Consider the following 19,931-nt stretch of genomic DNA (forward strand, 5'->3'; position numbering starts at 1 on the left):
GGATGGCCTGGGAACCATGTGACGACTCAAGGGCCGTCCAGCTCTGCCGCCTGTGATCCCTGTTCTCCAGCTCGCCCAGGTCCCACTCTGCCCGACACCTGACCCAGAGGCACCCTGAACTGGCTCTGTTCTAGGGATACCTGGAGCCCGGGTAGCAGAAGTCTGGGCTCACACTTCAAACAGGTGACTCCCAGGTGTGAGTCCCCTACGCCAGGGCCGCCCTTTCCCCTAACGTAAGATAGAACCGCAAGGAGGACGAGCTGCCAGGCCAGACCCAGGACCTGAGCCCTCTCCCAACTCACCCGCTGTGTGACAAGTCCCTTCGCCCCTGGGGTACCGCATCCGTCAACAATTTACTGCGCAGGGACGCTCCCTCGTTGGTTCAAGGAAGCTGATCAAACCGACTTCGTAGTGATTTTTCACATGAAATCATTTATGTGAAAAGCAAACTGGGAAATGTTGACGATAGGTTTTATGTCCAGACCCTTTCCCCAGAAGCGAATCCTCTCTGAATATCCTCCCACTCAACAGGACTACCATCTCCTTAAGCCTCCCGCAGCAATGGGCACATAAGGGGTTTCCCTTTTCGTCACTTATTCTAAACAACGCTGGCACCAACATCCCATCTCAGGGCCCACACACAGGTATTTCTGTAGGCAGATTCCAGAAGAGAATCTCTGGGGCAAAGGACCAGGACACAGACAACCTTGGTAGACGTTGCAGTACGGCCCTCCAAAAGGCCCCCCTCTCTCTCCCCGCAGTCTACTCAAAACCAGACAGTGCGGAGATCAGATCCGTACAAAGATGAGGTGTTCTTCTCTTGTGAGAGGCCAGGGGAAAAATTCAGAAGTGTCTCTAACTGGCTCCCCAGTGGCTGGCCCGGTCCTTCCAGCCAGAGCTCGTGCTACGGGCCAGGCTGCAGGGAAATCGGCCCTCGGGCCCAACCGGCTCGACTTACCTTAGATGGAAAAGGGCTTCCTGAGACTGAGGGTTTGCTCAGATGCTGGAGAGACCGTCGAGGAACTGGGAGAACTCGTCCAGGGGTCTCTTAACGTGGGGGGAGGTTGATCTCCCTGGGGATGGATTCGAGAGGGTAAAAAAGCCAGGTTCTTCCAAGATCTTCTCGTCCAAGAATTGAGTGATTCTTTTTACTTCCGGAAAAATGGCGTCCTGCAGCCCCTCCCCCAGCTGCTGACAATAATGGCTCACACGGGAACAGAGCTCGAGGCCCGCCACTGGGTGGAATCTTTAATCCAGATCAAGCCTCCTTCTTCCCTTTGTGGGAGAGGCAGCTGAGGTCCAGAGAGGGTGAGCAACTTTCCTCAGGCGGCACAGCCAGGGACTGGGCAGAGCCAGACCTCCACCCCGGGGCTCCAGACCCAGGGCCAGTGCCTGCCTGGGTCCCCACCTCCAAGTTCACGCCTCCAGAGAGCTCAGGGCTGTGAGCTTGACCCTGGACCCTGTGGACTCTCGGCGGCGTCCCCATGCAGCGTTTGGGGCGGGAGCAAAGCGTTGGCTGGCGTTCGACAGACTACCTTGGTCATTCCCGGGCCACGTGGCTTCGCAGACCCCTTCAGCACACTCGGTAGTGAGGGGAGACAGGCCGCCTGCTGGGTGGTGGCGCAAGGGGCTGGGGTGCCACCCTCCCCCCACCGGAGTGCCCGCCCCACGCAAGGCGCGCGCAGGCGCAGTTTGTGAACAGGAGGGGCCAGACTCCGCTGCCAGCGGTGGTCAAAGCCCTCTTTCCTGCCTTTCCTCCTCGTAGACCACAGTGGATGCAGCCCCCGGCAGCTGTGGTGACGCCCCTGCCACCCGCTGAGCTGTGGGGTCACATGGAAGTCTGGACACATTGGCTTTGGGCCCCCTACTCCAACCCCATTATTCTGCATTCATGCACTCATTCATTCATGAATAGGCTTGTAGGCCTTGTGGAGCTGTGGTTAGAGCACTTCCTATGGGATACGACAAGCGCAGGACGTTCAAAGCCTGGCTCAGGGTCTTTCTGGCTGCGTGATCTTGGGCGAGTCACTTGGCCTGTCTGAGCTTCCGTGCCTCCCTCTAGAAGGTGGATAATATCTACACCGCCCTCAGCTTTGTGAAGACACAGTGTGTAGGAAGTGCTCAGTGCCACACTTGCCACACAGTGCATGCTGAAGCAGTGATGGAAACAGGCCCTCGTGGTGGGATTTAAACCCTGAGGAAGGGCACAGGTGGGAGATTTGGGGGCTCAGGGGGTCTCTCACGTGCTCAAGCAGCATTTTCTTATCTGATTCTCACAGCAGGGCAGGACCTGTGGTTTCACAGGGAAACACTGAGGCTCCGAGAGAGGGCGGAAGTTGCCCCAGGTCACGCAGTCTGGAGGTGGGACATGAATGCTGGGATTCGAACCCCAGCCTTTCGGAGATGTAGACACCTTCTGCCCTTCCCCCACGGTGCCTGAAGGAGTTTCTGGCCAGTCTAAGCATTTGGTTTGTTTTATAGAGGGAAACACAGCAGAGAGGGGAGGAGAGATGTTCCAGGTCATCAGGCAATTAATCCCACTGGGTCCCCCTCCCCTTTCCAACCTAGAAATAGCCCCAGTGCCTGCCCCAGATGGGCCCCAGTCCCTGGGCTCCCCAGCCCGTGTTGCCGGCCACGCCTCCAGCCGTGCCTGCCAGACAACGTTCAAGCCCTGGCTGGGGTCACTGCACCCCAGAGGGATAGGGGGAACAGCTGCAGCATGACCCCTAGCCCCCACTGGTCGCCAAACCCCTGCAGAGGGGCCCACAGGGTGAGGGTGACTTTTCTCCACCCAAAGGGCCACAGCAGCCTGTCTGTCTCTGGACACGTCCGTCACCCCCTCCGTGGAGTTCACGGGACTTCCCTGGCTGCTGGAAGTGCTCAGATTTCACCAACCCTTCTAGGACCCTCTGCCCTGCCCCCCAAGAATAGATGTTTAGACTCTAAAGATCCAAGCATCTAGAATCGCTGATCTCTTGATTCTGAAGCTTCCAAACCTAGACCTGGAAAGAAGAGGTAACTTGCAGAACAGCCAGAACTTTAGACACAGAAGTTTCCCTCTTTTCTCTTCGTGGGACACCGCACTTCACAGTTTACAGCTAACAAAAGCTCACATTCACTGAGCACTCGTGGGGGCCTGTTCTAAGCCCTTTAAGGGAATGAACTCAACTCCCACCAACCCTCCAAGGTCCCGTTTCACAGATGAGGAAACTCAGGCCCAGAGAGGTTAAGTGACTTGCCCAAGGTCACACAGCTGGGAGGTGGCAGAGTTGAGATTCCATCCCGGGTCATCTGAACCCCTAACCACCAGGCTACCCTGCCCTGCACCTTGTAAAGTGCATTCACATCTATTAACCTCACAGTACTGTGGGGAGACAGGGCAAGGGCTGTGGCCCCAGCTTTACAAGTGAGGAGCCCATAGTTCAAAAAGGTGACATGCCCAAGTCACACAGCTAGGAGGACCCTTAATTGGGTCTCCTGGTTCCTTATTTCCGTATCCACTACCTCCCCCTTCCGTCGCTGTTCCAATCCCCCGTATGCAACCCCAGTCTTTTCCCCTCTCCAGCCCCTCCAGCTGAGTCGGGCTCCCCAAACCCTAAGGGAGAGGCCGCAGGTAGACACCCTAAACCTGGACCCTCCGGCCCGCCAGGGCACCCTCAGTGTCCCTGCAGGTCCCCAGCGGCTGGTGGGACTCCATGCTGAGCATCGCAGAGGCCTCTGGCATCAGGGACCCTGGCAAGAGCAGATTTACGAGCAGGACTATTTTATACTTTGCAGCTGCCGCCATAAACCCTGCACCCGCCTGGGGAGGGGGAGCAGCTGCGGGGGAACCTCCCGGGCCCTGGGGCCAGCACCAAATCCTTCCTGCTATTTCTGAGCAGCCGGAGGAATCCTGAAATTAAAACCTCCTGAAAAAATGTCAAATCCCTATCCCACTCCAGACAGATCCTTCCCCCAAACCAGATGAAGAGCCAGGAGAAGGCAGAGCAGAGCCAGACACAGCACAAGACTGCCCACTGGAGCCCCAAATTCTCACCCGGCTCTGGACGAGACCCAGCCTCAGATGCCCAAGTATAAAATGAGGGGCTGGTCTGAGGCTCTCTGAACTTCAGCGGTTCCCTAAAGTCATGTAGCTCAAACATTCTCACTCTTTAAGATTCTATGCTCCAACTACTGGCTGTGTGACCTTGGATAAATTACTTGACCTCTCTGAGTCTCCATTTTTTTCATCTGTAAAATGGGGAGAACTAACCATCATCTCATTAAGAAGGTTGGGAGGAAGAGATAAAAATAATATCAGTAGTTCATAGCACTATTTGTAATAGCCAAAAGCTGGAAACCACCCGAACATCCATCAACTGGTGAACAGATAAGTTTTCATACATTCACACAAGGGAATACTACTCAGCAATAAAAAAGAGGGAACTATTGATAGATACAACAACATGAATGAATCTCAAAATATTTATGCTGAGTTAAAGAAGCCAGACCAAAAAGAAAAGAAAAAAAAAAAGAGTACACACTGCACTGTATGGTTCATTTATACAAAACTCCAGAAAATAAAAATGATTCATAGTGACAGGAAGCAGATCAATAGTTGCCTGGGGACTGGGGTGGGGGATGCAGAGGAACAGTAAGGAGAGATTACAAAGGGTGACGGATATGTCCATTATCTTAATTGTGGTGATGGCTTTATACACATATGTCAAAATTATCAACCTGTACACTTGAATAGGTGCATTTTATAGTGTGTCAATTATACCTCGGTAAAGCTGTAAAAAGTAATATGGGTAAAGCGCCAGAAGTGAATAACTGTCCATTTTTAAATGGAGGCTCTGCCTGTTATTAATCATTGTGGCTGCATCTGGATGATTCTTTTATGAAGTTTCATCTCCTCCACGAGAATATAGCCTCAGATCTGTTTTGTTAACAGTTTCTCCCCAATACCTGGCACAGAGTAGGTGCTCATTAAAGAATTATGGTTGGAAAACAAAAGATCTAGGACCCTGCTACTCGCTCCTGGGCCACCTTGGAATCCAGAGTTTTAATTAATCCCAACGAAGGAAAACTGGATGATTCCAAGTGGCTATGAATGAAAACAGAGACAGGCACTGGGCAGTCACTGTCATCACCCCGGGAGGCAGGGTGGGGTTGGAACAAAGAAGGGGGACCCAAGATGAAATGCAATGGATACAAAACGCACGTGCCCACCCTACCATCAGCAGAGGGGCTCTACTTTTGGACCACAAAGTAGAGGCAGGAGCTTCAGTGCTGAAGAGTCCAGGCTGAGGAGCCATAGACCTGGGTCCAAACACCAGCTATGCCCGGCTGTGTGACCTCAGGCAAGTCACTACATCCTCTGAGCCTCAGTTTTCTCATCTGTAAAATGGGGGTAATGATATTACTCCTCTCTCTGTAGAGTGTGGGGAGGGTTAAATGTGGTTATGGATGTGTGGGCACGATGCCTTCCTTCAGCCTTACACACATGCGCACACACACGGAGCACTTGCTATGTGCCAGGCACCGTGCTGAGTGCTAGGGAGACAGTGGTGGACAGACCCCCAGGCCCCTCTCCTCGTGGACTGTGAATGTTGCCTGTGACAACTGCCTGGCCGCACCCTCAGACACGATGATTTCATTGGTCTGGGTGGGGTCCAGGAGTCAGGATTTTTAAAAGCTCCCAGGTAATCCCACTGTGCAGGTGGAGAGCCCTGCCAGGTGGGGTAGGATCATCCTCTCTTTACACACATGGAAACAGAGGCCCAGAGAGGTGAGGTGATTCACCCAAGGTCACACAGCCAGGAAAGCGTGGAGCTGGCATTGACCCAAGTGGTCTCACCCCAGAGCCCAAACCACTCTGAGCACCCCAGGAAGTTAAGGATGATGTGCTCAGCACACAACGGCCTGGGAAGTGTGGGTTCTGCCCCTCCTGCCCACACCCCGGACATGACCTCAGCCAGATTATGCCCAGCCTGTCGAGCGATCAGAGCAGCGCAGGACATGGGAAAGAGGGCTCTTCAGCAACCCCCAACCCTACCACACGTCACCAGGAGCCCCATTCCCACACGAGCTAGGGTTCATGTCTCGGGGTGGGTTTGCTCACCCTCCCTCTCCCCCTCGACGGCAGCAGCGGGCCTGGCCCCAGGACAGACTCTCAGGCTGGGGGCCGCCGTGAGGTTTTACAAGCCCTGGGAAAGTGGGGCCCTGGTTGTGCCCTGGCAGCCTCCCGGATACCTGGGAACACTGGAACCCCTCACCCACACGCTTAAGCCCCATTCTCCCCCCCCCACCACCCCCCACCCCCACTTGGCCCTAGCCACACACGCTCCCACCACGGTCTCCCTCCGCGGCTCACTCCCCGCTTGGTGCCAGCCAGATGTGTGCGCATAAACGGCCCCTCCTGGGTAACTCCATCAGAGGCGGGAGCAGAGCGGAGCGGCTCTAAGCCTCAGTGGTAGTGGGGCCCTGCTGTTCCCTCCCCAAGCACTTCCTTCATTGTCACTCGTTCATTCATCGGAAAAGCAGTAGAGCCCAGCGGAGAACTCAGACTCCAGAATTAGACTGCAGGCCGGGAATCTTGGCTGTGTGACCTGGGCAACTGACTTCCCCTCTCTAGACCTCAGTTTCCCCATCTGTGACATGGGGATAATAACAGTGCCCACCTCGTAGGGTTGCCACGAGTTAATGATGCCCCCTGTTTAGAGCAATGCGTGGCACATAACAGATGTCCCTTAATTGTAAGCAATTTTTATCATCCTTGAGCGCAGGGGACTGTGGAAGAGAGGCTGGGTGCGGGGCATCCAGGAGGACTCCCAGGAGGAGGGGACATCTAAGCCAGAAGCTAGAAGATGAGAGTTAGCAAGGCAAGGAGGGGGGTGGAAGGGTGTCTTAGGCAGAGGGAATAGTAGCTGTAAACGCTCAGAGGTGAGGGAGAGGTTGACCCCTGCACTGGGGCTCAGACCACCTCCTTTATCCCCCCCAGCAGTCCCTGGGGACACAGGCTGTGGCTAAGGCCACACACTCCACATTCTCTGGAGGGCCCACTGGGCACCAATGGGGAGCCACTGACCAGGATGCTGCTGATTGGGAGATGTCTCCCCGCCTGCTCCCCAGGGATCGCCAAAGTCCGCTTCTGTCTTACCTGGGTTTTGCCTGTCGTGAGGAAGCTTCATGCACTTCCCAGCCACACCCCAGCGCTTAGGACCCCGCAGGAGTTCAGGAAGAAGGAGAGAGCCTGTCCCACCCAGAGAGGTTGAGTGACTTGGTCCCAGCCACACAGCATCCGGGTATTCGGTATCTGTATTTCGATTCTCCCTACATTCTTGGGCGGGAGCCTGTCTGGGCTGAGAGAGGGAGGGCCCTTCCCTACTGAGCAGGACAGTGGCCATTGTGTGTTATGAAACCCAAACCCCGGCCCCCTCCGGATGGATGTGGGGTCGGCGGAGGAGAGGGGCTGCAGGAGGATGGCCTCCCTGCCCCCATCACCCCAGGGATCCAGCACGTGCTCGCAGCCCAGCCGCATCTGGATTCCAGCTGGCAGCTCCAGCACGGAGGGGGAGCAGTGGCCGCAGGGATGGCCATCAAAGGCGGGGAGGAGGCTGGTGGGCGAGGAGACACAAGCCAGGGCTGCCTCCAGCCCCACGCACCACTGGCCAAGGGTGCGGCGAGTGTGGCATTGTCCCTAACACCCGGGCCAGTCCTTAGCCGCTCTGCAGGGTCAGGGGAAACCGAAACCTCAGCCCCAAGCCCCTCCACTGCCCCTTGGGGGAAACGGAGAGGTGGTGGCTCTCCTACAGACGCAGTAAGTAGCAGAGGCATGCGTGGAACTTGCCCCTGTGGCCACAAGCCCAGGGCTGATGGGGCACAAGCTCCGGCCCCTGTTCCCATGGGCCATCCATCCCGCCCTCCGTTTCCCACACCAATCTGCCCATTCAGCCCCTGGCCCCAGAACGTTGCCCCACCCCCATGGAACAGCCCAGGGAAATGCTCCCCACCTGCCAGCTGATTCACTCCTCCCCCGCTACCGCCCCAAGAAAACCAGTGACGCTCAGGCCAGAATAAAGGTTTATTGTGCTAGTTTGTTATAACCTAGCACCTGGAGAGTTGTGCAGAGGTTGGGGGGAGGGGGGACGGAGGGATGGGGAAGAGGAACCCCCCCGCCCAGAGCCTCCCCAAATCAGGACGGAGCTCAGGCTCCCTTGTCGAAAACTAAAGAATGCTATGGGCACAGGCTGCCAGGTGTGTGTGTGTGTGTGTGTGTGTGTGTGTGTGTGTGTGTGTGTGTGTGTAGGGCAGGGGGTCAGGGTTCCCCTGCTCCAGCCTGTTGGAAACCCTCCCTGATACCCTCAGATTCCCCCAGAGTGGGGTCCCCTCACACACAGCCCTGCCCCCCACCACTTCTAGGTTGCTCTGGGGCCCTGGCAAGAAAGTTCAATTAATTTGCCCCATGCCCACAGCAGTAGCAGGATGAGAGGCAGCCCCTGAGAGGCCGAGCCTCCACCTCCACAGCCTTCATCCCGGACCAACCAGGAACTGGGGAGGGGGCGCCCTGGAGCACACCTGGAGCTGTAACTTCCAGAGTGTTCTCTTCAGGATTTTACTCTGTAGCTGTAAAACAAAAACAAAAGTACTCCGCGGCCAAAAGCTTTTTGGGAAAGGCTAAGCGAAATCAGATTCCATGGGCACCTTTACTGCGGGACTTGTCAGAGCCTTGGGGGGCTCCAAGGGGGGTACGCAGAGCAGAGAAGCAATGTTTCCTCAATTCATTCACTGGACCTCAAAATCTTTCTTCCAGGGAACCCAGTTTGGGAAATGCTCACTTAGGAACCTGTCGTGATCGGTGCAGGACCCCTCACGGAAGCCTCCTGACTGATCTTCTGCGGCACCTCTCCCTGCTTCAACCCCAGGCACCTCTGCATCTCCCATCTGTTCAACCTCTTCCAAACCTCCTAGTTATCCTGTTTCTCTTTCCTACCTCGATGGAAAGCGGCGACATTTGCATTGTCACAAGGGACCTGAGACATATGTTTCCCAGCGGACGTGGCTGTGACAGGGACACATCCTCAGCTCCATCTCCCCAGAGGAGCTGTACTTTGGGATGTAGGCCTTGGGGCTGCGGGGACAAATGTTCTCGAAGTGGATGAGATTCCTGAGGGTGGAACAGAGACCAGCATCTCTGCCTGTTATAGTAGGATCAGACGTGCCGGGATTTGCCGCGGGGAGTGGCCGAGTAGGGGGTGTCAGAGCACGGTAAGGGCCGAGGACCTTTCTGTGCCCAAGGAGGTGACCACCAGGGGTCCGACAATCAGGGCCGGCAGCCCTAGAGGCCTGTTAGATGCTGGGGGGGACACTGCCGCAAGCACAGGGGTTTTCGAGGGAACCAGCTGGGCCCGCAGCTCCGAGGGCTAATGAGGGAGCTGCTTCTGGCTCCCCTTGACCTTCAGCAGCTGCCACAGCCCCATCCGCCTGCGCCGAGCAGGGCTCCTCTGGCGGCGCCTCTGGTTTCTCTGCCGGGACCCCGTGTCCCTGGGCTTCCTGGTCCGCCTCCCGGCTGCCCTTCTCCTCTTCCTCCGACTTGCCCTCCATCATCCTGGCTCCGTCTCCCATGCCCAGGGCGGCCCTGGCGGGAGACTTGAGGTTCTGGGTGGCGGCGAGGATGTCAGCCTGGAGCTGCTGGGAGGAATCGCGGGCCTCGTCGGGCCGGCCGTCAGGGGCACGGTCGGGGACCTCGCTGAAGGCCCGGGGGCCCCCGGCCCGGTCACTCTGGTCCACGTACTTCTTCTTAGGGAAAGATGAGGGGTAGTAGGCAGAGGCTTTGTGTTTCTGGCGGGTGATAAGAGCGGCACAGATGGTGAACAGCAGTAGGAACACCAGGGAGCCCACCACGGCGATGAGCATCACGTACTGGCGGAAGAAATCCACGATGCCGTCCAGGAAGTTGGTGGGGGGCTTGGGGCCCGCCAGGGGCGTGAGCTGGGGCCCCACCGAGGTGAGGCTGAGGGCTGGGGTCCGGGGCGGCGGGAGGCTCGGGGAGGAGGCCGACGCGCCCTCGGCCTCCCCGCTGCCCGCCGTGTCCTCCAGGAAGGTGGCCCGCAGGGACACGGAATAGGACGCCGTGGGCAGGACCCGCAGGAGGAGCAGCAGAGACGCCGTGAGGCTGGGGGCCGCCGCGGAAACCATGCTGCCTGGAGCCTGTGGGGAAGCGAGGCAGAAGAGACGTCAGGGCGGGGCCCCAGCCTCAGGGGACCCCAAGGAGGCGCAGCAGACACAGAACCTATTCCAGCAAGTCGCTTTCCTTCCCCGGGCCTGAGCCTCCCCACCATACAATGGACCCCATCCCGGGGTTTACACTGGTCCCCCCGACTTCCCTCTGAGCTTCTGGAGGGCAAGGGCTAAATCTTGTTTATCTCGGCACCCTCAGGGTTTTGCATCATACCTGGTATACAGCAAGTGCTCAATAAACGCACATTGATGGAGTTGGCTGAGTGAATAACTCACCCTTTCATTGCTTGCCAGGTGCCAGACACTAGTTTACCTTTCTTACATGGAATTTCTCATTGATTCCTGAGAACTGCCCAATAGGGCAGGCACTACATTCTCCCCATTTTCCAGGTGAGGAAACTGAGGCTCAGAGGGATTAAGTGACTTGCTGAGGAAGAGCTGGGGTTTGGATGCAGGCATGGAGGGAGAGAGGACGGTAGGGCTCAGTGAGTAACTGAAAGAGCTGCCCCCTCCTCTGGGAAGCCATCCTCGGTGCTCCCAGCTCCTCTGCAGTCCCGTCTCTGGAAGATTCATAGGTTTTGAAGCATCCCGATTCTGAGCTCAGCAGAGGCCTGTGTGAGCATGTGCCCCATGGCTAACCCCCACCTCGAGGCTCAAAGCAGGGCCTGGAGGCCCAGAGGGAACCCTCGTGCCTGGAACAAAGCTGGAGCCTAAGTCCTGTGGCCGCCACCAAATGGGATCCAGATGAACCCCGCACCTCCCTCCCCCCGCTGGAAAGCTCCCGACGTGAAGCCCCCAGACCCTCCCGGCCCAGACAGCCCGGCTGACTAATAAATTCCTTATGGCCCAGCTTTACGCAGCAGTCGGCTTCTAACGCAGTACATCTCCCAGCCAGTGTGAGTGAGCCCGGCCACTCAGACAAACCCAGGAACCCCTTCCTGCGCACCCCAGGCTGCCCCTTGAGAGCCTCTGCCCCACCCAGCAGAGGGCACAGGACTCTGGGTGGGGCTACAGGTGCCAAGACGGAAAGGCCTCACGATGCCCTGACTGAGGTGCCCTCTCCAGGGGATGGAAACGGGGAGACAGAGGCCCAGAGAAGGCAAGGGGCAGGCCCCAGGCCACACAGTGAGTTCCCGGGCTGGAGCAGGAAGTCAGGTGCCCAACGTCTTGGCGGCAGGTCCCCTCGAGCGCCCAGGCCTCAGGACCAGCTCCATAAAGTGGGTGACAGTACCGACTCACGCTGACTTGCGGACTCAGAAGATGATGTAGGAATGACATGGGGCCACTGAGTGGCTTGTTCCAAGGGACCCGGGGCCACCTGATGGGACACGAATTTGGACAAACTGGCTCAGATGGCAAAACACAAAAGATAATTCCCAGGACATCAAATGAGGCAACACTCACCCAGGGTTCATTTTAAATGAGTTGGTCACTGTGTACTTTTATCACAGGTTACTCATCTGAGCCCCTTTTGTGGGTGCAATTCCAAAGAAGCCCTGGGCACTAACATGGTCTCCATTTTTCAGATGGGGAAACAGAGGTTCAGAGACAGACAGTGACCTGCCCAAGGGCACACAGATGCTAAGTGTCAGAGCTGGGATTTGAACCTTCTTCTTTGTGACTCTGAGAATTCACACACACACACACACCCTGCACACTCTCTCTCGTGTGCCTCAGGCTGGCCCAGGAATGGGCTCACATCACTGGCTGACATCACTTGTCAGCTGGAACCAGGATCTGAGGTGTTCCACAAAGTTTAGGAGCCTTCCTGGGCCCTCCACTCTCTGACACTTGTTAGCAAAGGTTCCTTACAAAGAGCTTTGATCTTTGGGGTTTTTCTCTCTTGCCTTCCCCCGCCTTGTGTCAAGCCCGGGAGAGACCTTTCATGGTGGCAGCTGAAACTTCTCACCATAGACGGCAACTCTGACCAGTGGGGCCTGAAGACCAGGGGCCTTTCCTCGAGGGACAGCTGTGAAGTTTCTGTACTGAAGGTCTGCAGGCAGCAGAGTGATAAGGCCGGTTAGGCCAGGATTAGAATCCCAGCTCCATCTGGGCCTAGCTTGCTGCCCGGGCCCTCTGGGCCTCACTTGCCCCATTTGTAGACTGGGGGCAGCGTAAGGAGGTAAGCACAGGGCCTGGCTCACTGAGCTGTTAGGACCGGATGAGATCACATGCAGAAAGCGCCTGGCGCAGAGCAGCTGCTCCCCGAGGGAAGGTGAAATTCAGAAGCAGTCGAATTTCTACCCCAGCAGAGATGCAGGATCAGCCAATTTTCCCACCCCAGGTTGACAAATGATGATTATTCTCACCTGATGTGTAAATGTGCTCCTTGTCTCCCCCCATTCTCCAGGAAAGAGCAACTTTCTTACCTCGTTGAGTGAAATCTCGTTGAGCGGCCAGTGAGAAATCCAGGACCAGACACACACACACATACACACACACACACACGCACACACACACACACACACACACGAATGTGAGGCAGTGAGTCAGACAGAGAAAAGTCCTCCTTTCCCCTGGATCCTTGGGGCAGGGGCAGAGGATAAGGAAAGAGGCCACAGAAACTACCTCTGGATCTTAAAGGCTGAGACCCCGACTCTCAGAGTCCCTCACACCCACCACAACCCTCCCCACAGGGCTCCGGGGGAAAGGTGCCGGCAAAGTGCGGGAGCCGGCCGGGCCTCACAGGAGATGGCTGTGTGACCCTGCTTGACGAGCCCCCTGACCCTTCTGGGCCTCAGTCTTCTATCTGTAGAATGGGCACCCTGGCCTGGGCTGCTCTGAAATGATCGTTCTGCCCATCAGCTGCCCCCACCTCCTCCCTGCGTCCTCATTTTTTCCAGGATGTGGAAACTCACAGGCCATTAAGAGGTGGGGTCAGGCCATCCCCTCTTGTTTAACCCAAGAGGAAACCCAGGCCCCACACTCGGAAAGGCCTGCCCAGGGTCGCACAGCCAGTCAGGGCAGAGCCTGACTGGAGAGGCGGCTCCGAATACCTGGGAGGAGGTCACTTCCCAGCTGTGTGTCTTGAGACCAGGCAGATCACCTCTCTGAGCCTCGGTGTCCACATCTGTGCAATGGGGATAAGGCCACCTTCCTGGACTATTGTTAGGACGAGAAATAGAGGTGGCTGGCACAGTGTGGATGGCAAGTAGTGGCACCACGTGACTATCCGGGACTCCTAGCTGGGAGCAGGGACTCTCTTCAGAGCCCAGCTCACTCACCATAGAGTTTATCGTTTTCAAATGTGATAGCCCCACTTGAGGTCAGGAATAGGCAGATGAGGCAAATCCATCCCTAAGGCCAAGTCCCCCAGCACCTGAGACTGATGGGCCAGAGTGGCTGCCCCACCCCCATTCAGAGACTGGTGGCCAGAGGGGGAGGGGTGGCCCACATAAACCTGGCTTCAATTAGTGGCCTTGTGGGGAGGGGTTCTGGCTGCAGCTCTGCACCCCCTGCTCTGGGGCAGCCGAGGACAGGGACCTGGGCCCCTTGGATGGGAGGCCTGGGGAGGGACGGGCGTCCTGAAGGCTCAAAATCGACACACACATGCGCAGAGCGGCGGCAGCACGGGCGCACAATACACAGACACAGCACAGGCACAAAGACACAGACGCATAACATCTCGACACCCCAGATTGGCCACCAGCACAGATACACAGAGGACACACGTGGACACACAACGGGCTGGTTCTCTGACATGTGCACATATGCACCCCCTGACCTCCCCCCGTGTATCCCCACGGACGGGACCACCCCCATCCATACCACCCTCCCGCAGACCCTGGGAGCACCTACCCTGGTGCCCACTCTCCAAGAACAACACATCCCCTACAGCAAGACCCCAACTGCCCACACACAACTGCACACACGCAACACTCCGGCCAACCCAGCACCGCACTCGGGAGGCATCCAAGGTGCACACACATCCCGCCACCCGCCCCCTTAGCGCAGATCACACACAAGTAGGCAGCAACCAACACACACTCAAAGCTCACACACACTTAGAGAAGCCCCCCAAAGCACTCACACTGGCCCCCTAAACTCCAAGACACACCAGGCTCCCTGGAGAGAGGAGGGGCCCCCAGGACTCACCAGTTCCTCTGCACACAGGGTGTCCCGCCAGGTGGAGCAGAGCAAGTCCGTGGCAGTGCCCTGTGGCCGCGGCTCTGGGCTGCCGTCGCCCCGCCCCTTTCCTCCCGCCTCCTCCCGCCTCCCTTCCTCCCCTCGGCAGGGCCAGCTTGATTTCATTAAGTGGGTTTGGGGTGGGGACAGGGGCAGGGGCGGGGCCAAGCTCGGCCACACACACAGTCCCCCCTTGCTCACACCCGTGGGCGTCCCCTCCACGCCCCGGGAACACCAGATGGGGCATTTCCTCCCTGACCGCTGGTCCCCAGGGCAGTCTGAGGATGACAGACACACAGACAGGGCCGTCCTGTGGAGCACCCACGGCCCAGAGAGCTGGGATCCTGCCTCCCCTTCTGAAGGGGATGAGGTCAGGGAGGTTCCGAGGTCCCTGAAAATGAGAAGGAAAATTCCCCGCACTTGGTTCCAGCTGTGACTCAGGTTTTCGAGACTCAGGGTGCAGAGTGGGAGCCGGGCTGCATTTAAGGGATGCATGGAGGGTCAGGCCTGAGGCAGGGAGCGAGTCCTGGCACCCACTGTCTGGCCCTGGTCAGGCCCTTTCCTTCGGCAGGCCTCTGTTTCCCCATTTGCAGGGGTGGGTGGGAAGCCCTCTGGGTTCCCTACGGCTGTAACATCGTGAGATCTGTGGCCTCGTGATATCCCAATGGAATGGGCAGAGCAGGAGTCGTGGCCCCATTTCCCAGATGGGGAAAGTGAGGCAGGGTGAATTCAAGAGGCTCACGCAGGGTACCGGGCCCTCTGGCAGACCTGAGGCATCCAGGGGGACAGTAGTCCTTTGCATTCCTTCGTTCCTGCACCATTCATTCATTCATCCATCAAATGCTTAATGAACACCTGTAGAGCACCAGGCGCAGTGCTGAGCAGACTTCAGAGGTATATCAGAGCCCAGCCCTCAGGATGCTCGCAGACTTCCAAGGAGAAGCACACGTATGTAAATTATTTTTTTACAAAACAGAAATGGGTCTGTGGCAGGAGAGAGGCCAAGGGCCCTAGGACGGAGAGAGATCCCCTGAGAGAAGGAGGCAAGGAAGTCGCCCTAGAGGATGTGGCTGTGAATGAGCAGAGTCCCAGGAAGAGGAGACCCAGGAAGGGCATCCCAGGAGGAAGGACCAGCGTGGATAAAAGGCAGGTGGCTGGGAACGCCACGCACGGACAAGGGGCTGTAATTAAACTGGGCTGGAGCATGAAGTGGACGAAAGGGAGGAGCTGCTGATTAGGGTGGGAGCAGTCACCCAGGCAGGGCTGAAGTCTCAGAATGGCATTCATCCATGAGGCAGTAGGGAGCCAGGGAAGGTTTGGAGCAGGGGGAGTACGTGAATGAACAGATCATGACCACCCTTTAGGAACCAGGGCCCTAGGTTGTAGCTATTCCCTTCTATGGTCCCAGCAGCCCTGACTCACCTGCTCAAAGAAGGGGCAGCTGTTTGGAAAATAAAACTAGAAAATTTCCCATCTTCTCTGAGATCACCCCAAACCTTGCATCCTAAGGGAATGGGGAACCGTCCACCAATGGACACACACACACACACACACACACACTCATGTGCACACAGGCCCCCTGGGGCAAATGGCTGCCCACAGACATGTTGTAACAGCTGAGCCCTCTTGAAGATGGCCAGGGGGTGTCCCAGCCCCATCTTAGACCAGATGGCAGGTGAGCAGGAGTGGCCAGACCTGCCCCAGGGCCCACCGCCTGGGGAGGAGCCCCTGCCCTAATAGTCTGAGGGCTGAGGGGGATTGGATCCCACGAGATCAAGGGGCAGAGAGGTACAACTAACCTGAACAGGGCCTGCTTCCAGCACGGGTGGCCCAGAGGCCCCAGACTAAGTCGCGGTCCCATTCTGTGTTCCTCCTTTGGGGCCAGAGCAGCCCCAGACCGGAGACAGAGAGACCCAGGTTCTAGGTCTGCCTTCACCAGGTCCTGCCCCATGGGGAGGCTCTTTCATCATCTGTAAAACAAGGATAGAGAATTTTTTTCTGTTCACAAGGCTGCTGGGAAAATCCGGAGTCAGAGGGTGTAAACGTGCTGGACAATACAAAAGCACTGGCCAGGTGCCAAGTGTATAAGTTTCCTACAGCTGCTATAACAAATATCACAGACTTGGTGACTTAAAACCACACACCATTATTATCTTAGCGTTCTGGCAGCTGGAAGTCAGCAATGGGTCTCACTGGGCTAAAATCAAGGTGTCGGCCGAGCTTTGTTTATCCCAGAGTCTTCACAGGGAGAATCTGAGTCTTTGCCTTTTCAAGCTTCTAGAAGCTACCTGCATTCCTCAGCTCACAGTCATCTTCCTCCATCTTCAGAGTCAGCTGCAGGGTCTGAGTTCTCACGCTGCCACCTCTCTGGTTCTCTCTTCCAATCCCTCTTCCACTTTTAAGGACCCTTGTGATGATACTGGACCCACCCAGATAATCCGGGATCAGCTCCCTAAGAGCCTTAGCTTAATCACACCTGCAAATCCCTTTTGCCAGGTAAGGTGACAAACTCATATTACAGTTTTGAGGGATTGAGATGTGGACATCTTTGGGGGGGGAGGGCATTATTCTGTCTCTCACACCACGGTTGCCTATGATTACTTGTTCCCTGCAGAGCTGGCTGGAATCCTCCACCCTCCAAAGCACTGGGTTTTCCTCCCCCCATAGAACCTATCATTGTGCGTCAAACCCAGCGGGTTCCAGAAGACCTTAGGGGGAGAGAGGTGAATGAGTAAGCAAAGCCCATTCAACAGATGTGGAAACTGAGGTTCATGGCGGCGTGACCTACCTGGGATCCAACAGCATGTTGGGGATCAGAGCGCTTGCTTCTCCACCAGCCCCTCTGTGTCTTAGCTGGAAGTGAAATTGCCAGGCTAGTGACCCCGTTAAAGTGTTATCAGACCATGTTTCTCACACACACACACACACACACACACACGCACACAAAGACACACATGATCTCCTTAAGCCAAACATCTCAACCTTCTACCTGAGGACAGAAGAGCAAAATGTCAGTCACTGATGGGAGAAAGAAGGATCCCTGAGTTCCAACCCCCCCTCACGCATCAGCTGTGTGTGGCTGGGCAAACCTCTGCCCCTCTCTGGGCTGCAGCCAAATGTGGGGTCAGTCTAGGTGCCCACCACAGGCCTGCCAGTGGTAAGGTTCCAATGCTGTAACTTTCTAAATTTTATTCATTCTACAAACATTCCTTGAGCATCGATTTTACACCCAGCCCAGGGTCAGGCCCTGGAAGACAGTGATGAGCAAACACAGGCACCAAGAGAGGAGACCTGCAATAAGCAAGTAAACAAAGAAATGAATATCTGACTGCAAACTGAGCTAAGAGTTGGGATGGGGCATTTCTGGGGCTATGGGAGGCCAGTCTTGGGGGGCTAGTCTAGTCCTGGAGCTCCTGGGGACCTCCATGAGGAGGTGAAAGTAGAGTCACTCATGAAGATGAGGAGGTATTTAGGAAGGCAAGGGTGTGGCAGGATTCCTAGCAGTGAGAATGGCATGTGCAAAGGCCCTGAGGTAGATGGGAATCCAGCACCTTCAGAGCAGTTCCTGAAGATTATTGAATAGATGAACTAGGTGTATGGGGTCCGGGAACTTTGCCTGTTTTGAATACCGCCATAACTCCGGCATCTAGGATAGTGCCTGGAACACAGTAGGTGCTCAGTAAATGCTTGATGTCAATGACCACTCTGCCCTCCACTCTCACATCCCCAGGCTCCAGCCACTCCTCATCCATCCTGAGGGACTCACGGTCCACATTCTCCAGCTCCAGGACCTGTTGAGGGGTCTGGCCCGGGTGACCCCCATAGTCCGCAGCACCGTGGCTCCAGGCAAGGGCAGGCCTGGGGCATGGAGGTGGCCGGGCCACTCACTTGCGACCTGCATGTTCAGAGGCAGAGAGCCATGGGTCGTCTGCCCAGCCTTGAAGCGATTCAGAGACCCCACCCTGTGCCCACCGTTCCACCCCACCCCACCCCACTGCACAGCCAGGGCCGAGGAGGAGGGAAAACCTCACCCAGACTTGAGTCTCTGCCAGAGTCCTCGCCGGGTTGAGCCTGGGGAGGGCCGCCTGGCCCACCACAGCCCCCAGCTCAAGCCTCTTGTGGGCTCAGAGCCACTTATAATTATACAGCCCCCGAGGCCACCGGGGCCTGCTCTCCAGGCAAAAATATCCCAAGGCTTTCATGTGGCTGAGAGGTCCAGGCTGCAGCTAGATCACAGCACAGGCCTGGCCTTCGGAGGGACACCCGTGGAGCAGAGGCCTCCAGTCGGGGGCTCCAAGGAGGCAGAGTGTGTGTGAGACCTCCCCAGGCCTCAGTTTCCCCATCTGTAAACTAGAGATGTTCTTTTATTCCCTAGCTCTTTCCCAAGTGTCTCCACGTGCCAGGAACTGTGCCGGGCCCAGAGAGGGCTGTGAACGAGACAGATGCTGACGCACCTCCGCTCGGGCTGTTCCTCTGCCTGAAGTGCTGCCCTCCGTGGGCCCCCACGCCTGACGCACCTGCACATCATCACCACCTCCACGAAGCCCTCCCTGAACCCCAGCCTCTGGAGAGGGAGATCAGCAGCTTTTTCTATGCTCCTGCACCCCCATTCCCTGCCTAGAGTACACTGGCCCGTAAAGGCCTGTTTCCATGTGCCTCTAGACTGTCAGCTTCTCTGGTCCAGAACGAGGGCTTTTTCTGTCACTGTATCCCTAGCACCAGTGCCTGGAACACAGTAGGTGCTCAGTAAATGCCCCTCCACTGGCTGAACGACTCTAGTCCAACCTGACCACGTTAAAGATGGGGAAACTGAGGCCCAGGGAGGGGATTCACTGACATAATTTTGCTCTGTTTCAGGGAGCTCCTATCAGGGGAGACAGTTGAGAAGCAAGTCAGCTGGCAATTCAGAAAGACAACCTAACACTGCAAAATGCTATCAAGGAGATAAAAAGGCCGAGGAGACAGGAAATATCTTGGGAAGGGGCAGGGGCAGCTGTCCGGGCAGCTGTTTTAGCAATTGTGGTCAGCGCTGTCTTCCTGGAAGAGGTATCAGCACTGACATCTGCAGGATAAGAGGAATCAAGCACTCAAGGAGGAGAAGGAACAGCTTCCTGGGCCGAGGAAACAAACAGCAAATGCAAAGGCCCTGTGGTAGAAAGGGGCTTGGCATGAGGCCTCTTCCAGGGAAACCAGACGGGGTGCTGATCAGTTCTCACCAAGGAGTCATTCGAGCTTGGAAATTGAGAGACCTGCTTTCTTCGCTCCTGGCTCTACCCCTCATGCACTGTGTGACCTGGGCCTCAGTTTCCCTTCCTGCACCAGGAAGGGTCAGCGGAGGCTCCTCCAACCTCTCTCTCTGTGATTCGAAGTGAATTTTCCACTTGTTTGCCCACCCCAGCAAACAACCCAGCAACACGGGGGGAGAAAAATATCACAGCCACTTTGGAAAACAGTCTGGTGGGTCTTATCAAGTTAACCATGTGCTTCCCAGATGAGAGAAGAAGAAATCTCTTCTCTCAGTATTTCCCCAAGAGAAATGAAAACACACATTCACACGAAGACAAAAATGTCCATAGTCGTTTTAT

At 56.5% G+C, this 19,931-nt stretch overlaps 1 protein-coding gene across 4 annotated transcripts; it reads right to left on the reverse strand.

The window, feature by feature from the left end:
* Positions 1-8,047: 8,047 nt before the first annotated feature.
* Positions 8,048-18,287, reverse strand: TMEM119 (transmembrane protein 119). 4 transcript variants are annotated; one of them, XM_067700464.1, is made up of 4 exons: positions 18,113-18,287; positions 17,135-17,199; positions 16,146-16,316; positions 8,048-10,191 (listed from the first exon to the last, which is right to left on the reverse strand). In XM_067700464.1, exon 4 carries the CDS (start codon positions 10,177-10,179, stop codon positions 9,331-9,333), a length of 849 nt encoding a protein of 282 aa, XP_067556565.1. In that variant the 5' UTR covers positions 10,180-10,191; positions 16,146-16,316; positions 17,135-17,199; positions 18,113-18,287; the 3' UTR covers positions 8,048-9,330. The 4 variants fall into 4 exon arrangements, with proteins under 4 accessions (XP_067556565.1, XP_067556563.1, XP_067556564.1 ...); XM_067700462.1 differs by lacking the exons at positions 16,146-16,316; positions 17,135-17,199; positions 18,113-18,287 and adding exons at positions 11,453-11,539; positions 14,317-14,395; XM_067700463.1 differs by lacking the exons at positions 16,146-16,316; positions 17,135-17,199; positions 18,113-18,287 and adding an exon at positions 14,317-14,436.
* Positions 18,288-19,931: the final 1,644 nt, after the last annotated feature.

Source organism: Pseudorca crassidens, chromosome 12 (genome assembly GCF_039906515.1).
Source record: "Pseudorca crassidens isolate mPseCra1 chromosome 12, mPseCra1.hap1, whole genome shotgun sequence".
Lineage (NCBI taxonomy): Eukaryota > Metazoa > Chordata > Mammalia > Artiodactyla > Delphinidae > Pseudorca > Pseudorca crassidens.